At 38.4% G+C, this 23,753-nt stretch overlaps 1 protein-coding gene across 1 annotated transcript; it reads left to right on the top strand.

Annotated features, from left to right (window-relative positions):
* The first annotated feature begins 913 nt into the window (after nucleotides 1-913).
* Nucleotides 914-23,200, top strand: LOC134668718 (uncharacterized). Its single transcript, XM_063526160.1, has 10 exons — nucleotides 914-1,040; nucleotides 1,764-1,910; nucleotides 2,305-2,551; nucleotides 3,239-3,364; nucleotides 3,766-3,905; nucleotides 4,339-4,498; nucleotides 5,039-5,132; nucleotides 19,654-19,815; nucleotides 22,467-22,552; nucleotides 23,020-23,200. Exons 1-10 carry the CDS (start codon nucleotides 968-970, stop codon nucleotides 23,108-23,110), a joined length of 1,326 nt encoding a protein of 441 aa, XP_063382230.1. The 5' UTR covers nucleotides 914-967; the 3' UTR covers nucleotides 23,111-23,200.
* Nucleotides 23,201-23,753: the final 553 nt, after the last annotated feature.

Here is a 23,753-nt window from a genome sequence, read left to right as displayed (position 1 = left end):
GAAAACTGATAAGAAAGTTGTATTTTATCCACAATAATGTAATTAAATGCCAAGTTTGAGTTGTTTCTCACTAAGCTTTGATTTATAATACTTTACAATTACTGTTCCTCGCGTTGTTGTGGTGAATAAAATTATATTTCAGCTAAGCTAATAGTTTTGATGACTATACCTAGGGCTAAGATAGTAGGCTCTTTATCATTTGTCAGCATGCCTGTCACGTTCTAACAAATAGGTAAGTGCGAAAGTGACGCATGGCATGACAGGTGCTAAAAATGCGACCATGATACCGCTTCTGTCATGTCTAGATTGTACAGAGACTGTGTAAGTCATGACATCCATTGGACGGGATCACTGTCTACTTTAGCATACTGATTCCAGATAACCTACTCTTTTCACTCTGTCAAGGCTTTCTGCATCCAGTTTCTTCAAACAAAGCACGGCATTATTCCGCCTGGCTGCGCCCATTCATGAGATGTTATATATAACGCCCGTCTGTCTGTCTGTCCGTGTTGGTTCAGAGGCGGAGCGAAGTGGCGAAGGATACGTTTGGTGTACGTTTATTTTTTTATTTTATTTTTTCGAACGTGAGGCCATATTTAAAAAAAGAGCATATAAAATATTGTACCTACATATATACGTATTCAAAATTTAATTTTGAACTTCTAATTTAAACAGAACATATTCATAAAAATCTGATAAAATAATAAATTGGGCACCTTTGAGCTGATCTGATGATAAAGCCAGAATATGGATGGTGGAACTCTTCGGTGACTACCTACCTACTACCTATACTATTAAATCTCTCTATTTAAGCACATGTGATTCGTGTTGGGGGAGTGTCGATGTCGGCATAAAGTTAAAAAGTTAAAGTTATAAAATATTTTTGGCTATAGATAACTTATATCAACGGTTGCAGGTCGCTACGTTTGCCTGTGCTAATTCCGATTGTGTTGTCTAACCATAAGAAATGTCTGGCTACTCGCAACCCGGTGTCAAGAGGCAGAAAGTCAGGGAAATTAAAGACGTGGACTATTTCCAAGGTAACCCTATTTAGAACAGGAAAGATGGGCCACCTTCAACGACATGACGATTATACAAAAAATATAGGTAGAAGGGAAAGTGGAAGCAACGAAGAAAACGGGAAAGCAAAAAGAACCATAGACCAAGTAAAAGACACTAAACGTAATGTCGTATCCAGCGGAGGAAACCTATTTTTGTAGGAAAGTAACCAATGCTGCCCTAAGCTTGCCAAACTGGAAATTAGGATACTGGAAATAGGTTAATTCACAATAATAAAAAATGGGCTTGAGCAGGCCATAGCTCCAACTTCATGCCTATTTTAGCTGATTTTGCAGGCACACATACTCATACAATGAAGTATTTGAACAAATTAAATTATTTCCAGGAAATATTTTAATTTGTTTTTATCAAGTAGAAACACTACTATATACAGGCACCAGTATATATATATAGGCACCTGCCGCGATAGCAGAGGACGCTGGTTCGATTCCAGCCTGGGGCACTGGAGGCCTTGGTCACTTTTTCTTAGTATATGACATTTATTTCAGTTTACACATACTCATACTCACATACCTATTCAGTTTGATCCGTTCCCCGCTAACCGCTAACCTAACCTAACCCTCGAGTTGTAAAATTTGTGTATTCGTGTCGCGCGTACTAACATCAGGAAATCCGCGTGTTATGAAGTCAGTTTTGTCAGCGTCCATATATCTCTGTCCTGTAGATAATTGTTATTTTTTTAGGAATAGAGAAGATAGAGTATAACAACATGGCGGCGACCACAGACACGAGCGTGTATCGCTACTACAGCGGCAGCGAGCGGGTCCACGCGCGAGCGATGGAAGACTGGCTCAAGTGCAGCATCTCCCTCACCGAGTTCAGGATGAACGGTAATGTGGAATATTCGGTATTGGTAAGTTTAAGCTTTTTTTAAGGGCGCCGTTGAGGGCGTGCCGCGCGCGCTTCTGAGCCGGGCACCTTTGGCGCCCTCATTCATACTACGAAACATCGGGCGCGCTGCGCGTGCTCCTACCACGGGCGCCTTCGACGTATGCCCAGTATGCCACGTATATCTCTACAACACAATCACTAAGGTGACTAAGGGATCATATTAGAAATAGTGGCATATGACTTAGTTTTTCTGTAATATGACCACGGCTAATAAAATATGTCGCGTAATATTTTCTAAATGATAATTTCACTTTAAAATATATTACTATTTCATACTTATTCAGTTTTTAGAGAGTGATTTTTCAGTAGTTTTTGAACTTTTTTCTCTCTTAGGTAACGACAAGACCCGCACTTGGGACGACCACACCAATACCCTCGAGAACCGCAAGCGCTGCGTCAAAGCCCTATTTGAGCTGTTATCCAAGCTGGGCCTGAAGTACTGGACGGGTCTCGACTCGGATCTGGTGGAGTGGGAGGATCGGGCGCAGTGGGACGACATGGTCGAGTTTGTGAATGAGATGGCTGCGAGATACCATGTGAGGCTGCTGTGGTTGGCGCCGGATTTGCATACTAATGCGAGGTGAGTATGTCTATCTTACTTGTCTTCGAGCTATGCATCCAAGCTCGGAATAGGTTTTACAGTACATATGGTCCTATTTTTCCGCACTAGTGCGTAAAATAGCACTTTTCGTGAGATGTCAAAAGTTTAAAGGGCCATATGTACTGTAAAACGTTGTACGATACACGTGCGAATAGATAATTCGCAACTCGTGTCGATTTAAAACACTCCCTTCGGTCGTGTTTTAATTTATCGCCACTCGTTTAGATTTTTCTCTTTTACGCACTTGTATCGTAAATAACTATTGGTTTGCATGTAGACGTATTTTGAAGGCCGAAAAAAGTAGTCGATAAGGCACTCATGTAATTTCAAAATGTTCGTTTGATTTCATTACCATTCGGTAGGTACTTGTCGTGGGACAAATCAACGGGTTTTAGGCTCAACCTTTATAGGTATCTATATTAAACAATATGAAATAGATTTACGTAGCTACAGTTTTAACCGATTTTCAGTAAAGAGAAGGCTCATTGCGAAAGAACCGTAATGGAGTTCTGTAACCCGAAAATCTTATAAACTGTATTTTCAAGCGTTCTGAGGGGCTACCGCAACTTGCTGCACTTGATGTAAATTCGTACGTAAGTGTGGCAACACGTCGAACGTGGTTCGCGGTAGGCCCTCTGCTTGTCTTATGGTAGACATTTTCTTCAGATACACATCCGGAGCATTAACCAGCCCAGACGCGTCCACGTTCATCCACGCCGCCTCCCAAATAAAGCGCTGCCTCGAGATGTCGCAACGACTCAACGCCGAGAATTTCCTCCTCTGGCCTTCCAGGTAGGTCATTTGTCAGTTTCCCCTGACATGTCAGGATTTTTGATCCTTGGTTAGGATTGCGGGGCTGTGGAGTAGCTAAGCGTAGGATAATACTATTACTTATTCTGTGGCGTAGGCGAAGCGGCCCCTCGCCCACGCTCTGACTTGGGACCCCGCGGAAGCCAAGCCTTTTTATCACTTTGGGAATACATACAGGTTATATTGAAAGAAAAGGGACTCGCAGATGCGACTTCGCTCACAGAAGTGTTCGCACGTAGTACGTAGTCCAGCAAAGTTGATGGCATAAAGGGTTTGGAGAAATAGCCTTATAAGTTCGCTTATAGGAAATGTCAGGGTTTATATGATGAATTCCGGATTTTTGTCAGGATGTTTCATTTCATATGGTAACTCTTAACTTCCAGGGAAGGTTACGACGCCATCTTCCAGAGCGATGTGACGAGGGAAATCAAGCTGTTCGCGAAACTGCTTAAGATGACGGCGGATTATAAAGACAGGCTGAACTATAGGTGCCAGTTGCTGATTATGCCGTATTGTAGTGAAGGTAAACTTCATTTTCATATTCTAAGAAAGTGTGCGTTGCGGTTGGTTATCAGGCGGAAGTGATTTCGCTGCTGCGAACCTAATGCTCGATTTTTAAGTCTGAGCTAAGTATGTTAGAGACCTCGGTTCTTTAACCCAGAAACTTCGAAATTAGATCGCTCCTTTACCTACCCTTGAGGGACTTTGTACGAAGAAGTAAATTGTCCTTCTTGGTTACTCTGCAACCAAGGAGGGCTGGACGAAAAATCGTAGGGTACCTACCACTCTGATCAATGGTATTATTTCTTCTCAGCGTATTTGCGCCCACTGCTGAACATATGCCTCTTTCATGTATTTCCATGCTGTTCTGAATGCGGCGGTTCTGCTTTTATTATTTATTACGCTCTTTTAGCTGGTATTACTTACGCATATTTGTCTTTTCATCTCCTTTGCAGCTATGAAAAACAAGAGAGACAGAACGGTAATGAGAGATGAGAAAGTGCACAACTACATGTGGGATGTGACAAGCTGCCTGTATTTCTTGAAGAGCTATAATCTGGAGAGGTATTATAAGGTGTGCTCGGCGCCCGGACACCACATGTATATGGCTCATGTGTAAGTATCCATTGGCCTTTGCGTCTATTGCAGACGATTTTTGGTGTAACAACGGAGAGACACCGTTTTTGGTGGCTGAATAGACCGTTGCGCGATGAGATGTGTAGGTACCTAAGTATATAAATTTCATAAATAGGTAGGTACTTTCCACGTAGGACGTTCCACGGCAAAAGATACCTTATGGCGGCTGGCGCTTACGTCGCATAGCGCCGCAATAATATTGGAGCGCCGTTAATAATAGCGTAACCGCCAACCGCCATAAGGTACCTTTTCCCGTGGGACGTCACATATTTCTTTTATTTTCAACCGTAGGAAGGAATTGTCCCTATGACGGAATTGGCCGCATTGACCTTACAAGCTTTTCTCAACGACTGTACTTCTCTTTAAACTGTCATATTTTTTCATCGAGGCGATTTTGAAATGCCCAAACTCTGTGATGTTTTATCACAGAGTTCTAATAGTCTCTCAAGTTAAAAAAAAAAACTATACCAATAGTACCTATATAGACTACCTACACTAATAGTGTTTGATCTTTTTTAGGTACAACATGTTGGGCGGTGTTACCTTAACGAACGATTTTGATCCGTACAACAGCAAAAAACTAACTTTGATGATGAAATCCATTGTTGACCAGGTGAGAAATATATTGTATCATATAAGCTAAACTGACAAAGCTAAATTATACGGTCTTAATGTTATCGGACCTGGAACCGTTTCCGAATCACGATCGGAGACCGAGTTTGATTCGGGATCCAGATTCAAATCTGTGTTGTACGCGTGCTGGTCCAGTCTTCCGGGTATCTACCTACAGGTACGGCTCGATTGCGGATCCGGGTCCGGGTTTAGATCCGAGTCAGAGACCAAATCCATTCGAAACCAAAAAGGACTGTGAAACACGCCAATATAAAATTATAATTTAAAGTTAATTTTGTGTCACGCTCACAGCCAAATCGGATATTGCTCAACTCTTTTAATTAGAATAAGAATAAGAAGAATAAGAAACCATTTATTGCAACACAAAAAGCACACTGGTTACATAATATAATAAGATTTACCAAAGAATTTGTGCGGCAAAAGGGACGGGCTCAGCATACGCCGCGTCAGTCATTTCATTAGAAATTGCCTGCGCAGCGCTGATTTTCAGTCCGTCCCCTTCACTGAACCACATTGTCATTTATACGGGTTAGTGGAAATTTACTTGTATGTACATCCAAAGCATAAAACAAAAAAAAAGGAACTACAAAGATAACATATCTAGTTAAAGTAGGTAACAATAGTTTTTAAGTCTTGTTATTTAAATACTTTTTTTAACGGTTACATAAAAACAACATTATTATTAGAAGTAAGGTATGTTAAAAATCGCTTTGCAGGACTATTTTTACTACAAATGAATATTATAATATGTTAAATTACGAATTTATTTGAAATTGATTAAATTTATACTTAAGTTTTTACTGAATAGGTAAGTACCTAAACATAATAAGTACTTTTTTCCTTCTTTCTTGGTATGAGAGAATACTTATAAACAATAATAAAAAAGAAAACAAAATTACAAACAATAGGAAAAGAAAGTGTCCTAAAAATAAGTATAGCACAACACCATTTTAAATAATTACATCCTCTGTGGAAATTTGGTGATTTAATAAAAGTAGACTCAATTTGCGTTTAAAAGTTGCAATGGACATTTTAGCTCGTAATGGCGGTGGTAGGTCGTTCCAGATCTTAGATGCAGAGTATTTGAAACTGCCACGATAACCAGCTGTTTTATGTTTTGGAGCACACATTTTATTTAGAAACTTACTGCGAGTATTTCGACCGTGAATGTCTTTCATCCATTGAAACTTATTATAAATATATTCTGGTTTTTGACTAGAAACTACATTTTTAACCATACTAGACATACGCAAGGTTCTACGTGCTGCCATCTTTAGAATTTTCCTCTCGTTAAGAAACGGTGTGATATAGGCTCACTTTGGCACCTTGAAACAAAACCTAGTACAAGCATTTTGGACTCTTTGAATTGCATGCGCGGTTTTAGCCAGCAGACGTGGTCCATAAACGGTATCGCAATAATTAAACTGTGACAACACCAGCGCCTCGACCAGAACCAGCCTCACCTCTTCCGTTAGGTAATTTCGAATACCATACAAAATTTTAAGCCTGTAAAATGCGTTTCTTATTTTTGTATTTATATGATCAATGTAGCGCATGTCACTATCTATAATCAATCCCAAGTTTTTAGCTGGGGCCTTATTCCACTTGTGCAAAACTGACATTTCGAATCAACATCACATCAACAGATGATTGTATCGCATTGTTCAATGGAATCGCGTTCTATCGCAAACTTGTGATCGAAAAAATAAGTAAGAAAAAATCAACTTTGTTTTACTACTACTATACGGTTTATAATGACTTTGAACTCGGGGTAGGTCGGTTAAGTCGGTTTGGTTCGGTTGTCACCTAACTGTGGATTGCTAATGTCAAATTTTGACAGGCGTGGATACTATCGCTAGACTTTTTTGTCCATGGGCTTGGGCACCATCTTGGAGTTTTTGACGTGCGAAAGGGTATTTTATAGCATAGAGTAAAGCTTTTTTTTTCAATATATACGTTTACAGGAATTAATGACATCTTGTGAGCGATAGATGAACTAACGCGCTATTCACGGTGCGGCGGCGAGTAGTGGAACTATACGTGACAATTTCCCTCAATCAAAAGGGGACTACACTGTTGATGGTCGATAAAGGCTATTATTAATTGAATTTTAACAGCACGAACGCCTTATTGACAAGCGTTCTTTTTGTTGAACCCACACCTACACGTCAAATAATGCTCGCTCCACACATTCACCTATGAACGCTCAAAAATACCTATTCACGCAAGTTGTAATTAAACCATATTTGTAAAGTCAGTTTTTATTACTGGGTGGAATTAGGGATGAAAATCCCGGAAAAAAACAAATGCTTATCGCACACACAAAATTTAGTTTTTTCCGGTTATTTTCCAGTTTAGGATGACTCACGTTAGACCGGGCTGTGGCCGGGCCGCCGGAGCTACCGGAGCTTCCTTTTCTATGCAAAGCGTTAAGCAGGCCACTGAAGAGCCTTCCAAATGGATGCCGTTACAATGGATTCATCCAAATGGACGGCATCCTAATACTAAACATTGTACGTTTTTGACATTCACGGACCGATTTTGGAATGTAGCCACGCTATTTGGACTGTTTTCACTATGACATTGATGCATCAAGGTGATTTGCTTACAGTACCTATGTTTACAGATAGGCTACCGCAAAATGCGATAATCGAAATTTCGTTATCTGCCTCTCTGTCGATCGAATGGCCATGAGTGATAGAGGCAGAAAACGATATTTCGATTTACGTGTTTCGCGGTAGGCCATGGGATGTGATTAACGCCCTCTACGCAGGGTTTTGCGTAATATTGCCTATTTCCTGCCTCAAATTACAGTGTGACAAAAACCAGTAGAATATAAATGAGGGCGCCACTTTCTACGTTACTGTCCCTTTTTTGACGTAAAATGCTTAAAAATGGCATCAATTTAGTATGGAATATTTTTAGTTCCAGTTTATTTAATTTCTACTATTTTATGTCGCACTTTGGGTATAGGCACTAACTACTGAAATAATACAATAGTACTCTTTGTATATATATATTTTATAATAAACTAAACGGGGATTGGCTCTATTGAAAACAGAGCCTAAGATGATGGAGCTTACCGGCTCAGTAAGTAATAATAGCCTATTCACTCTTGCTTTAAAGACACCGAGGTCAAATTTCCCAGGAAACACAGATGACGGGAGCGCATTCCATTCCTTAATCGTCCTTACAAAAAAGATGAGGCAAATCGTTTTGTGCGGACAAATATAGATGGTCAAGCAAATCTTGTCAGTAGAAAAAGGCGCAAAATTCAAATTTTCTATGAGACGATATCCCTTCGTGCCTACATTTTTCAAATTTGCCGCCTTTTTCTACTGACAAGATCTGCTTGACCAACTATAGAATATTAACAACGAACGGGTACAGTCGCTTTGCTCCTCCCGCCTGGACGTCCGACATAGACCTAGTATTAGGTACATAGATGAGCTATACGCGTGCCTCCGTGAGGGATAAAACATTCGCAAAGCGACAATATTAAAAACACGTTTTAACATTCCTGACAACATACCAAAAACAATCTACGTAATTCGGTCGGGTTATTTGTTGCCCACCATAAACCATATAAATAAATGTTGGTGGGGAACAAACAAAAAGTGAGACTGTGACAAGGACAAGCAATAATACCGCTTTCTCTGCTACTCCTACTGAAATTGCCATAAGTGCATCTGGTTCGGTCGTTTAGCCCCTCCCCCGTGTCATCTCTATACACCGTGTTTTTGTTGAATTCCGTTACCTTCGGGGTATGGATAAGTATCCGACCGCCATATACGCCAGTAACCGACACATAATTATTTATTTCAGCACGCTACATGTATACTAAACTATTTATACTGTTTTTATTAGTAATGAATTCTAACAATATTTTGGTGGTAACTACTGGGAATAAAAATTCCCAGTAGTTACCACCAAGCCGAGTTGGTGGTAACTAGTGGGATTTTTTTTTACCAGTGGTAAAAGGTGGGAAAAAATGCCCAGTAGTTACCACTGGTAAGAACTTGGTGGTAACTAGTGGGAATAACACATTCTTTTGCGCACTCCCTAGAATATATCCGATAGAACACCGATAGACATGTAACTCGTCGGCGATGATATGATCGAGGCTTTGTAACTTTGATTTGACAGCCATCGCCAAAAAGTATATGAGCCCGGCGCTCTATCGAGTCCAGGGCTGCCAGCTGATAGTCGGACCAAAAAAGTCTGCAGCAGATTTGATAGCCAGTGGCAGCAGTATTCCATGCACGAGCAGACCTATGTTTAGTGCCGCCTCACCTTAAATAGGACATCAGGTTTTGGTAGCAGGCCTGGACTCAATTGTCGACCCGAAATTTTGGTTGGATTATTATTTTTCTAATACAAAGGCCGCAATGAGACTACCATAAAAATTTTGTTTTGTACCAAGTTTTGTTTCTTTTTAAAAATAAAGGAATGTCTCCTAAAGTAAAATGAGCCAGCTTAAGGATTTAAGGTAGTTTCCCTCCAGGGCCCGACTTATCTTGCCACCCTGTATATGGCATCCTATTTGAAAGCAATCCTACAATTATGGTCATACACGCCAAATTTGTCAAAATTGTTGTTATTACACCATCATCTGTAAATATGTAGTTAGTTAATAAGTTTGTGCGTGTATCCTACTAACATTTGTTGTAAGATTTAAATTTAAATGACGAAATTGATCTTTTGTTGCCCTTAAATAAATTAAATTAAATTATTAATCACAGGGTAATTAAATAACAACAATCTTAACAAATATAGCGTGTATGATCATGATTGTAGGATTGCTTTCAAATAGGATCAATAAACATTCTTTGAATAGGTAGGTATATCTTCCTTTGACGTGGCTGCTATAGTCTTCAGAATTTGATTTGCCGTGTGATCATCGCTTTCTGGTTGCAACTTGGTGCCATCGAGGAATGTCCATAGTATATATATGAAAGAAAAAAATATTTATCACAACACAATACCTTCTACTACTACAGGGCGGTACCTTTAACCTTATTTTGGCAGTGATAATAATATATCCTTACTTAATATAAAATAGGTTAGGTGTCTACATAATTGTGTATCAATAATATTTTCAGTGGCTCATCTCTGTTATATATATACTAGCTTTTCCCCGCGACTTCTTCAGCATGGAATTATTTTATTCAATCAGTTAAAGGGTGATTTCTTGAATGAAAACTACCCTTTGTCATTCCCCGGGACTCAAACTATCTCTATGTAGGTACCCAACTAAATCGTGCACCAGCGCCGGTGCTACACCGCACGGGCGGGACAGTTCCTATTGACAAAGTTTGTTGTCCAGTTTGTGTTAAGTCCCCATACAAAGTTCCACCCCTTTAAGGGATGATTTCTGGAATAAAAACTATCCTATGTCCTTCTTCGGGACTCAGACAATCTCTATACCATACATATTTCAAATAAATCGGTTCAGTGGCTTAAGCGTGAAGAGGTAACAGACAAGACAGACAAACAGACAGCCACACTTTCGCCTTTATAAATTTTATAATATTAAGTATGGATATGCACTAGTCCAAGCACCAAGGGCGTGTAAGCGATAAGATAGAGATTCCGTGTCGGTAAAAGACAATAGATAGGTACCTATATTAATAGTTGATCGCTGGCTGTTCACATTGCCGGCGAGGACTCTCTTTGCACTCTTTACTCGCAGCGATAAAAGCTGTCAACGATAAAGTCGCTTAGCGGTAGGTACTCGCTAAGCGATGTTCGCTTGGCGGTCGGAGAGACCATGCAACTAGAAAAAATAGTCGTATTGTTTTACCACATGTATATCGATATTACTAACGAGCCTCTGTAACTCAAAAAAAAAGAAACTGTATTTTTACGTGTCTATGTATAATCACCTGCCTAACACGAATTTTAATGTGTTTTTAAGACTAACAAAAACCTACAAGAACCTCTCTAAGTCGATGCACTCTATAAGATAAAACCTCGTTAACACGAAGTTTTGGCGTTTCCCTTGAGATCCGTGCTATCGAGGTTCCACTGTACTACTATTCTGTGACTAAGGTTACAATACTTAATTCACGAAGGCTGATATTTGCTTGTAGACCTTCATCATCATTATCATCATCTCAGCCATAAGACGTCCACTGCTGAACATAGGCCTCCCCCTTGGACCTCCACTCGTACCGGTTGGAAGCGATCCGCATCCAGCGTCTTCCGGCGGCCTTAACAAGGTCGTCCGTCCATCTTGTGGGTGGACGTCCTACGCTGCGTTTGCTAGTCCGTGGTCTCCACTCGAGCACTTTTCGACTCCATCGGCCATCTTCTCTGCGCGCAATGTGGCCTGCCCATTGCCACTCCAGCCTGCTAATCCGGTGGGCTATGTCGGTGACTTTAGTTCGTCTACGGATCTCCTCATTTCTGATTCGATCACGCAGAGAAACTCCGAGCATAGCCCTCTCCATAGCTCGTTGAGCGACTTTGAATTTTGAGATGAGGCCGATAGTGAAAGACCACGTTTCGGAGCCGTAAGTCATCACTTGGTAACACACATTGATTAAAGACTTTCGTCTTGAGGCACTGAGGTATGTCGGACGAAAAGACATTACGTAGTTTCCCGAACGCTGCCCAACCGAGTTGGATTCGGCGGTTGACCTCCTTCTCGAAGCTTGTAGACCTTATTAACCTTAAATACGGTGTTTAAAACGTCAAACTCGCATTCAAAAACTCGCTTCGGTCGCAGCCGGACGCCCCAACTCGTTTCCAGTTTTCTAGCTCTAATCGCTTCTCGCTCATCGTTCTTGGTGAAACCAATGCCAGTATATTGAACCTAAAAAATAATATATTATATTTACATTTATAACACGAGGTACGATAAATATACCAATTATTTTACACTACTGAAAACTGCAACTAAAACGTTCGATATGTTTCGGAAATGTTTGGGCACAGTCATTTGTAAGGTCAAATATCCTCCCATCACCCATCTAATTAAATAAAATGTTCCGTAGGTTGTATATACAGGATACAGGTGTATAAAGACGGGCCAATAACACCTGCTTTGTAGGTATCTTAGTTCAGTCATTATAGATTTTGACCTGTGAATAATCAGTTCTTGGATTTTTTTTCGTAGGTCCCTCGGGGGGGTCAAGGGAGTATAAATTCAAAAAGTAGACTGAATCAGGCTTCTGTGTATATTCAAAAAACGGTTTTTCTTGAATAACTCGGGCATTTTTGATTTTACAGTAAAACCGTGAGGACAAAAATTGTAGGAAATTTGATTCTCTACAAGTTTGGTCCTCACAATTTTTCTTCTAGAATCGATATTTTGGAAATTAAATTTTAAAAAAGCGACAAGTTCCTAAACCTACGTATAATGAACACCAACTACGCCGGTATCGTCTTGGGTTGTCCCATTCGTTTTTCGTCAAGTTCTTAAATTAGTCCTATTCTGCTTTCGTCACCCATTCTACATTCGTCACAATCGTCGGTGGCTTTCAATGTAGAATGCGTGACGAAAGCAAAATAGGACTAATTTAAGAACTTGGCGAAAAACGAATAGGACGACCCAAGACGATACCACTACGCCATATTGGTTAGTACCATGCAACCCCGCGACCCGCCCCGGCTTCGCACGGGTTACACAAAACCTTAACAGATTATACACCTAAATCTTCCTCAAGAATCACTCTGTTGATAGATGAAAACCGCATGATAATCCGATCTGTAGTTTTTGGGTCTATCGCGAACATACATACACACAAACAGCGCGGCGGGGGACTTGGTTTTATAAGGTGGAGTGATTCTATACTTGCTGTGGTCAGTTCTCTTCCTCCCTCTCTTCCGCCCGGGAGGGTATAAATAATAAATAATTAAAAGCCTAAGCCGAAACACCTATTAAATACTTGTCATGGAGAAGTTACTTTCTGGTCTTCATGAAAAAGTTCCATTCACCAAATAGCACTCTTTAAATGCAAATGTAAAAATATACTATAAGTACCTATATATAAAATATTTGAAAAGTTTCGTCTATTCTTTCTGGAACCCATCACCAGAAATAGGTCTCGACTAAAATGATGCTTAAAAATAACTTGCAGATTAAACATAACGAAGAAGACATATTGCCAAACGTGAAATACGCGTCGTTAGGGTGTTCCAGCTGGTCTTCATCAGCAGTTCCACTTCATTAAATATCACTCATTTTATTTAATCTGAATGCTTGATCATCATATGATTCAACAACAAATTTAAATGTATTATGTCTGTAAGATTAGACGAGTTAGGAATAAATTCTTACGGAATGATCATTCACAGAGATAGGTAGAAAGATGGACAGACGGACGGATGCACAGACGGATAGACGGACAGACGGACGGACGGACGGACAGACGGACAATAAAGTGATCCTAAAAGTGTCCTGTTTTTTCCTTATGAAGTACGGAAACCTAAAGAATTACTTTCTGCTTATCATAGCGTTCTTTCTTTAGACATACGAGTACTTTATAGTAAGTAATAATCGTATTAACTTTATTCCTCTTCAACTCGATACCTACACCCGTTCCCGAGATAAAGGGCCTTGACTTGACAGACAGACAGACGGACGGATAGACAGACAGACGGACAGACGGATAGACGGACGGATAACGAATTGATCCTTAAAGGGTCCCGTTTTTTCCTTTTGAGGTACGGGACCTAAAAAAATAACTTGTACTGATCATAGCGATCTTTGTTTGGACATATCGTATAGTAATACTCGTATTTACTTTACACCTCTTATTACATATTTCGGTCCCTTTTACATATTACTTACATAGGTGAAAGAAAAACTATTAAGTTAAGTATGTATACCTATATATATACTAATATTATTTCTAGTACCAAGAAATCTACTTGCTAACATACCTACACGTAATTTAAAAAAACCGGCCAAGTGCGAGTCGGACTCGCGTTTCTAGGGTTCCGAACATAAGTCCGACTCACGCTTGACTCCACATTTCTAATAGGTTTTCCTGTCATCTACAAGTGAAGATTTTATGTATTTATATTATGTGTATTTTTTGTATTTCAAATTTTAGACTTAGTAGTTTCGGAGATAAGTAACTTTTAGGCTATTTTCTTAAATAACTTCGAATAAATGTATTTTAAAATTATAAAAAAAAAATTCTACTAATTTACATATGTGTACCAAATTTCAACTTAATTGGTCCAGTAGTTTTGGAGCAAATAGGCTGTGACAGACGGACAGACAGACGGACAGACAGACGCACGAGTGATCCTATAAGGGCTCCGTTTTTTTTCTTTTTGACGTACGGAACCCTAAAAACAAACCTCCTATGAGTAGATCCACTTCACTAAATGTCACTTTTTTTGAACGTAAATACTTGCTTTATTGATGAAAACACAAAAATCGCTATATGTATGCCTACTTATAAGATTCGAGGAGTTCGGATGGACCCATCATCAGAACTGGGATTTGATAAAAACGGGATACCTATACTTTAAAAAAAAATCCAAATCGGTTCACCACCGCCAACCGGTTGAAATTCTAACCTACGAGTAAGTAGTGGCTTACTAGTAGTTTATGTGACTGCTACATAATGAAAGGCATTAAAATACGAGTGTGGGTTTAAGAAACGAACGAAGTGAGTTTCTTAAAAGGATCACACGAGTGTTTTAATGCCTAATTATGTACAGTTACATACACTACTTTATCTACACACATATTATTACCTTCTATTATATATTCACCAACCTCATATTTCAACCGACATCCATCGTTGCTGTCTGACTTAACTCGCAGATTTGAGAGGTGGCGGCTCCTAAATATCTTTTTATCACTCATTTTACACGATACTTTTGCTTAAAGTTTGTTTAAAAACAACTATCAAATCAATTTTATAACCTAAAACTAATTAAAAGATGAAACTGTAAGTCAAATGGCGGTAAATGAAAACTTTTTTCACAAATGTCACGCATCCGTAGTTTTTTTTAATTCATAGACAAAAGAATGAAGTCCCTATTCTCATGCCACTCGAGATCAAATGTCGTACGGTTTATATTAAAAAAATATACCGAATTGACGTTTCGTATCGATAATTGTTTTAATATCTATGGATACTAGAATAGACACCCACTTGAGTTTTGACAGCTGTTCCAAATTTAAAACTCATAACCTTACAAAAATCTGTAAAGTTATAACTTTAAAGTACAAATTTTACCTACTACCACAGATAAGAAAGTTCTCATAGTAAAATTGGTTGTGATAATGCTGGTCATTTCCTACGGTTTCTGAATGCATTTTAGAGCAGTAATGATATGTGCGTAGATAAAAAATTAAAAATACCTACTTTCCAAATTTCATTATAATATAGTTTTTGAGTAAAATTGCTGTGGCATATGGACGGATAGACGGACAATTCTACCTTAGTGTACTTATGAGCTTAATCACAGAATAAATAATAGTACTAAGTACAGAAGACTCACTCTCTAACAAAACGCGTCTGTTACGATCAGCACAGATATGGCCGCTAGGTGGCGACAGCGCCACGCGCGGCTTATGGCAAACCCCAAAATTGGAGCCGAACGGACGTACTTTTAGCTACCTGTAGCAAAGCAACGAAATCGCGGAGTGAGACACGCCAGTTAATATTTACTTACTTCTTTTTTTTACTTTGAGACATTCTTAGCGGTAAACGTATTCGCTATGGCCGAAAACAGTTTATAGATGATTATCTTATATCGATGCTTTAAATTATTGTTGCTTTCCCACAGCCATCGTAAATTTATTATCTTTTAAACTTTCGTTTTTCACGCGTTCCTGAAACCATAAAGTAACTATAATCTGTGCTGAAACTGAACAAATCTGTACACATGAACACTGAAGAACGTGAGATTGATGGAAGAAAATAATGCCAAAACCTGAAAGCTGAAATCTAAATTTGAAGAATGTAGCAGAATGCATTGAGCACTGTCAGTTTTTTGATATTCCATATTCCATAATATCAATATCCAGAGAGGAAAATTGCGACTACGTTTGTATGGAGAACCGGACATCCCCTTGCCTCTTAATAATATGCTTCGGCACATGATTACACATATTTATATGTAGGTACGTGCATTGTATTTCCATATCTTACAAGCAGAGAGCCAGACGGTGCTTGCTGGATATTGGTTTCTGAAATCTTCGACTAAGTCTTGGGTCATATGAAAATAAAGCTCTTTACATAACATTGTATAATATTTTCCTTTTTCATAGTTTTTTTATATAATATGCATTTTTTTCTTGGATATAAATTTCTTGACTTCGATTGATGTGTTTATTATTTTCGTTACTATGACAGCGTGAACATTGAAAAAAAAAATATAACGTGAAGGTTGAGTCCGCAGGTGAAGGTACAGTGACATTTATAGTTGGTCAAGCAGATTTTGTCAGTAGAAAAAGGCGGCAAATTTGAAAAATGTACGCGCGAAGGGATATCGACTCATAGAAAATTTGAATTTCGCGCCTTTTATAACTGAAAAGATTTGCTTGACCATCTATATAACTCACACAAGCAAGAACCACCAACGACGATTTAAATTAATATGATAAGCATTTAAATAGCAACTTTTTGGCGTTTATCGTGCGTACTTCTATTCGTCTTTTGGGAAAAATTACCACAAACAAAGGGCCTACGGTGAAACACGAAATTCCAAATTCGTTAACTGCCACTCTATCACTCTTGCATATCCGAGCGATAGAGTGGCAGATAAAGAAATATCGCTTTTCGGGTTTCGCGGCAGGCTATAAACAAACCGCCTTGATCCATCAATGTTATATAAGTAGTTGGTCAAACCAATTTGTCAGTCAGTAAGAACCGGGAAATCTATAGTCGTCCTTTTCTTTTGGGTGCTAGTACTAGTGTAAAGTGTAAGACAAAGATTGTATGATTGTCTCTGTCTATGATTGAAAGGAGACAACCTTTGAAAAAACTATATTTATTCGAAACATCTGTGAAAACTTGATTACTTATGCATGCAAATTTTCAGCTTAATTGAACACCCGGGAAGTGGGTATTTAGATTTGATTGATACAAACAAACAACGGGGCAGGTGAAAGTGAAACTACATAAAAGCTTGTAAAAATGTGGCTTCTGGAATTTCCAAGTTCTATTGGAATTTCAGATGAAAACGTCCTTATTGCATTTGAAGCATAAAGACGTACCCTTATTTTATGGAAAGCCACAAATAACAACCCATTCGAGGCTACTATTATTAAGGTGGCAAAATACGAGTAGGTCAAAGTAACTCGTAAGCCTCGTAACACAAAATAAGTTTCACAGAACAAAATTATTTACATATTCTAATAAAAGGACTGAAGTGTAGTGCTGCGAAGAAACGGTATTTTAATGACATAATTTTATTATGGATACCTATACATGGTAGAAGTAGGCATGGAATCCTCCATTTTGCGTGGTCTGACGCATCTGGCCGGGCTTTCCCGATTTTCTGTCGATGTCTGTGAAGACCTTTCGTCACAAAATACCTAAAATAATAAGTTTTAAATTAATCAAAAACTCTCCAGTTTGCTATTCATTCAAACTGAAAACATCCAAATTTCTAAGTCGTTATACGACCGGTGTCTTATATGCCACTGAAAATTCAACATCAATAACAACTAATTAGGCATAGCGTCCAATGTAGAGAATGGCACAGGCACTTTAGTTCTTACGAATTTTACCTGAATTTATTAATCAAAGGAGCTGATGTAAAAGTGAGTTGGGAAAGTTGGCAGCTAGTCGCCGAAGGTCCGGTTTTCCAGCGTTTAGCCCCTAATCAAGTAATCATGCACCTCACATACCCTGGCTCATGGCTTAGGGCTTTTAACAACACAATAAATGCTTATTTTGCCGCTTTCTCCACTATCTCTCCCTGCCATCTAACCCAGAGGGGAAAAATATATACCTTATTGTGGCTACTCCATCTTCCTCATGATAATTATTTTACTTCACAGAAAAGCAATTGGTTAAGATAGTTACAACAAAGTCATTGTTAATAGCCGGGGTTAGGACCCACGACCATTGGTTTAAAAATTATACTTTTTACCTATATGATTTGTAAGTATGTTTATAATAAATCTGTTTTCTTTTTGCCATTTTGAAGTAGTATTGTATCGCTTTATATTATTATTTGTCAATTATTTTTTTAATCATAGACAATTGTCACATGTTCGTTTCATGATAGATCTACACCCACGCAACTGCATGTCATGTTCTTGCGGTTTACTTTTATAACGCCAAGATCGAAATTTGACTGCTAACTCCATCTTGCGTCCAGTAGAAGAATCAAAGTATTGTAGAAAAATGAGCATGCAGTTTACTCTATGCCGTAGGATCCCCTTTTGAATGTCATAAATCCAAATATGGCAGCCATACCCATCGACAAAAAAGTCTAGTTTCATTGACAGTTACGATCACAAGTTGTCAAATGTAACAACTTGCGATACATTGTGATCCTAACTAGAGCTGGGACACGTTGGCAAAATGCGTACCAAAAGTACGTTTCTATGAAAATACCAGTTTTACGTGTACCACCCCAAATAGGCAATTTACGTGTTTACCGTACTTAAGCGACTTACAAATAAGGGTTATTTATGCAAATATCGACTTTTCATTAGTCTGATCTGACGTATCGTGACGTTTTGAGTCAAGGCCATTAATCAAATGACATATTAACAATGTAAAAATTATTTCCATTATTTTTTGATCCAACAGACACCCAGACGACTGTCTGTTAACAAAAAAATATTTTACTTAAAGTAAAAATAAGAATGGAGGTACGAGGTGTTGGCAACTTCATATTTGTTATATTTCGAAAAATAGAGTCCGTGCTTTTAAATACTCGACAAACAAAACGTCGTCCATTAGGAAAAACCTGTCCCAAAAACTATTTCAGTACAACACCCCCACCTCTAGTGTGGATAGAGTTCACTGACAGGTGGTGATTGTACGCGATTCCACAAGTCATGATTTATCCGCATCAACTGGATATCCCCCTGATACGTCAAATGTCCGTTCTCGAATACACCCCCTGTATCCACTCTCTCAATCCTTTTACCATTAATCACTAAACTAGGATCAGAATTAATTATCCGACTCCGCTGTAACTTAAGATCCAAATATAAGGTACTTAGTTTTTGAGGGGTTTAAGACTAGGTTATTGTTATACGCCCAATTGTATATTGCATCCAGATCCTCATTTATTCTCTCTATAGCACATTTTGTGTCTTTTGGGTCAAATGAAAAATATACCTGCTATCGTCGGCATACAAATGAACACTACAATGCTTGAGTAGTTTGCCAAGGTCAGCAGTAAACAGAATAAAAAGCAACGGACTGAGAATCGAGCCCTGTGGTGTGCCTCTTTTGACTAGTTTTACTGTCGACCGTATCTCCTGTCCCTGACCATCCTCGGTAACAATTAGCAAAGTACCAATATTGGATTGACGTGAGTTTACCTATTTGTTAATTTCCCAGGGCACAGCGCCCCCTGGCGGTATCAACCTGAAACTCTACCGCCGCTCAACAGACCTGAGAGGCATCGTGACACTCTACATGAGATACGTAGATGCTCTAGCGAGAGCGCTGAGACTCGCCGCCAACATCGTAGGCGAACAGGTTTTCTCTAAACATGTCCAGGTAGGTACAGTCACACGGGATTGTTATGCCATTTAGGGTTCTTGCTAAATTGGTGATTCTATTGCGTAAGTATTGAACAACCAGTTTAGCTAGGACCCTAAATGGCGCAACAACGTGATGTACATAATTATATATTATTGTTCTCAGTAGGTAATTAAATGAACAGAAAATACTGCCACTTTCCTTGAGGTACAGATTATATAATAGTTCTTACGAACAGATACTTATCTCTCAAACAAAACGCAAATACCTACCGTTTTGATACCTAAACAAAAATACAATGGAGTAACCTTCAACGCGCCGCTCCCCGCACCGCGCGCACCAGCACAACGCTAGGGTTGCTGACGCTTAAAAATTATAAATAAATACCTACTTAAACAGCGGAGTGAAATAAAAGGAAAGCTAAATCTTAAATTATACCTAATATTCCAATTATACGTTAGTGTTTGCGAAATAGTCATTTTAAAAGGTCATATGTCTCTGCAGTAACCGCAGTGTTTACGCCGTTTTATAAACCGCGCAATAATCTCAGCAAGAATTAGTTTTAAAACTTCGTGTAATTTAAAACCAGATAGAGATTAGGGTCAAACAGATCACTGTGTTACGTTCTTTCCTGTGGACATACACAAAGTTAAGGGCTATAAAGGTTAATTTTCTTATTTAACCCTAACCCACGTAAAAAGGTCCTCCTTTTATTTACAGAACTATGATAAAATCATTACTTACATGCCCACAAGCTGTTAACTATTGCCCACAGGGGAGAAAAATGTACAGTTCGCGCGAACACGCTAGTTTTCTCTCCTGTGGGCAATAGTTAACAGCTTGTGGGCATGTAAGTAATGATTTTATCATAGTTTTGTAAATAAAAGGAGGACCTTTTTACGTGGATAAGGGTTAAATAAGAAAATTAATCTTTATAGCCCTTAACTTTGTGTATGTCCACAGGAAAGAACGTAACACAGTGATCTGTTTGACCCATTAATGTTATACAATAAAGAAAAATAATAGAAACCCCATGAATACAAGTAAATAATTATAAGTTAACCAAAGCAAAAATGAGTAGGCACTTTCCGGTGTAAAGTTAACTTACTGTCGTTAAAATAAACATATACCAAAATAAATTTAAAATTTGCTACCTATTTCAAATAGATAGATATCTAAAATTATATATTTGTCATACATAATAAACATTACATGTTTAATTAAAGAAATTCAATAGTAGGTAGGTACCTACTACGTAGCTTGTAGCTATCGTAAAAATTGACAGTGCGGCGCGCGGTGACGTGCGTACGTGAGCGCGTGTGGCAACCAACTGGCTTGCTTTTCTACCGTGAACGGGAGCAGATTCGTAGGCATAAATCCGAGTAGTGATGTGCCGAGAGTAAAATACCATTACCGGTATTTTACCATTTGGGAATATTACTAGTAAATTACCATTCTTACCGGTAATATTCCCAAAAGCGGGTAATATACTCGTACTTGAACGCTTACGTTATAATTTAATTAATTTAAATTAAAACATGTAGAAATGGCTTAATTATCTTTACGTCTCTTCCACTCGTAGCATCAGCTATCTCTTTCACTCAATCTTAGCGGAGTCAATGTAGTACATATTACGCTGTAAGTACTGGGCTATAACCTAAAAAATCGAAGTTCGTCAATTGCGGGCGTTTATCTGTCACTAAAATAAATAAATAAAATAAATTAATTAATAAAATATATAAATTAAATAAATTAATAAACTAAATAAATTAATGAAATAAATTAATTAATTAAATAACTAATTAATAAAAAAAAGAATAAAAAAAATAATGAAAATAAACAAAATAACAAAATAAATAACATATAAAAACAATGTCATTGTACTACACCTTACCTACTCATAATAAAAATGTGATGATTATTATTAAATCAATGTGATTTTTACATTTTCGTTTTAGTTTTACTAAAATTCTGGTATTATTCATTGAGTGGTTTTGACTGGAACTGGTTTTGACTACGCCCACTTGCCCAGACAAGGGGAACACTTCCTAGTAATATTGGTAAAATACCGAGTAACATTGGGAAAATTACCAGTAGTATTGGGAATTTACTAGAAAAGTAAACCTATGTTGATTTTTTGCACTTCGTATGATGCATTTGTTGACAAGTAACGATTTAATGTAAAACAACTTATGTTGACATTTACTTAATTTAAATATTACCGTAAATTACTGATTCTGGGGAATCTTACCGGTAACATTACTAGGAATTTTCCCACCTTGGGTATTTTACCGGTAACGGCACATCGCTAAATCCGAGCTCGCGCGGAGAGTTCCATAGGCCTATACCAGGCCTGGCTCACTCCGCGATTTCGTCGCTTTGCAACAGATCCGTCCCACACCAATTTTGGTGGCTAGCCATAGGCCGCGCGTGGCGCTGTCGCCGCGTCGTGGCGCTGTCCTAATCGTGACAGACGCGTTTTGTTAGAGTGAATCTTCTGTACCTACTATTATTTATTCTCTGCCTATACATACCCTGGTAAACCAACTCTTTCAGTAGAATTTTTTCTGTGGGTAAAGAACCCTTCGCGCCTACATTCTTTAAGTTAGCTAGCTAGCTACGGAAATGACTTGCCAGAGTTTCAATAAATTTACTGTTTTTTTTTTCAGCAACGTTACGTTAGTTATCATAGCGGGCTGGGCTCTCGACTCGCCAGCGGTGACGTGTCTATGGAAGAGTGCGAGGAGCACAATAAGTAAGTGCGTCTCTTTCTGCCCCAATAATAAGATATTTTAAATAGGTAGGTACTCAGGAATCTAAGGCGTAACTTTGTGGGCCCATTGATCATAATATTAATGTCCTAAATAAAGGACACTGGGCTTTCCGAGTTTAACTTAACTCGACCTTAAGGAAAATACTAATAGAGAAGCGAGAGTAAAGTACTGTCAAGGTATTTTTCAGACAGAATACAATTTTAGTATCATCTTTTTAGTGAAAAACTAAAAAAAAGTGTAGGTACTACATAATGTCACGAACGTTCGTTCACATTTTGCAAACGTAAAAAGAATACAATTCTACGTAAGATGTTCAATACGGTTATTGTTAATTTAAAGAAGATAAAGATTTATTGCTTCTTATATTCTCTCTTTTATAAATATACAAAGTCAAAATTCGTCTAAGAGTCATACCTATATTTTATTTTGAATTCTATTACAATTGCAGGAAGGCTCAAAATCAGCACGAGCCGACGTCAAAATGCGAACACTTTGAAGTGGTGTTCCAACGATACCTCGATACTTGCGACCACATCTGATAACTGTAAATCGAAATTATGTGTATCCCCATCTCTCTCACTCCAATAGAGCAAGAGCGTTAGTGATGGAGATAGAGTTAGACCAAGAAAAGTCTGCAGCGATTTTGACACCCCTTGCAGTGCCAGTGTTATTTTAAACGCCAAACTTCTGTGAAATTATGACGCATAAATAACACTTGGGGGTCATCCATTAATTACGTCACACGTTTAGGGGGAGGGAGGGGGTCAAGAAAATGTGACATATTGTGACATGGGGGAGGGGGGAGACACAAACTTTGTGACGTCACTTTAACTTCATCAGTAACCGAAAATTTATTTAAATTATTTAGTTCGCTGTACATTTAAATAACAAGTTTTTAAAACGAAAATAGTTTTTAATCGCTTAATTTTCTTTCCTAAGCAGTTTTGGGTTATAAAATTACTAATATTTATATCGTCAAAAATATTTTGATAAAATATTAATAATACTTAGGTACTTACTTAATTCGATTTGGCGATTTCGTAGAAAAAATGTGACGTCACACTAGGGGGGGAGGGGTTTGCCAAATGTGACCAAGTGTGACAAGGGGGGGGGAGGGGTCAAAAAACCTAGAAATTGTGTGTGTGACGTAATTAATGGATGACCCCTTGCACTACGTGGGCT

Source organism: Cydia fagiglandana, chromosome 11, assembly GCF_963556715.1.
Source record: "Cydia fagiglandana chromosome 11, ilCydFagi1.1, whole genome shotgun sequence".
Classification (NCBI taxonomy): Eukaryota; Metazoa; Arthropoda; class Insecta; order Lepidoptera; family Tortricidae; genus Cydia; species Cydia fagiglandana.
Note: the sequence above shows the minus strand (reverse complement) of the source record. Positions and strands in the feature narration are given on the sequence as shown.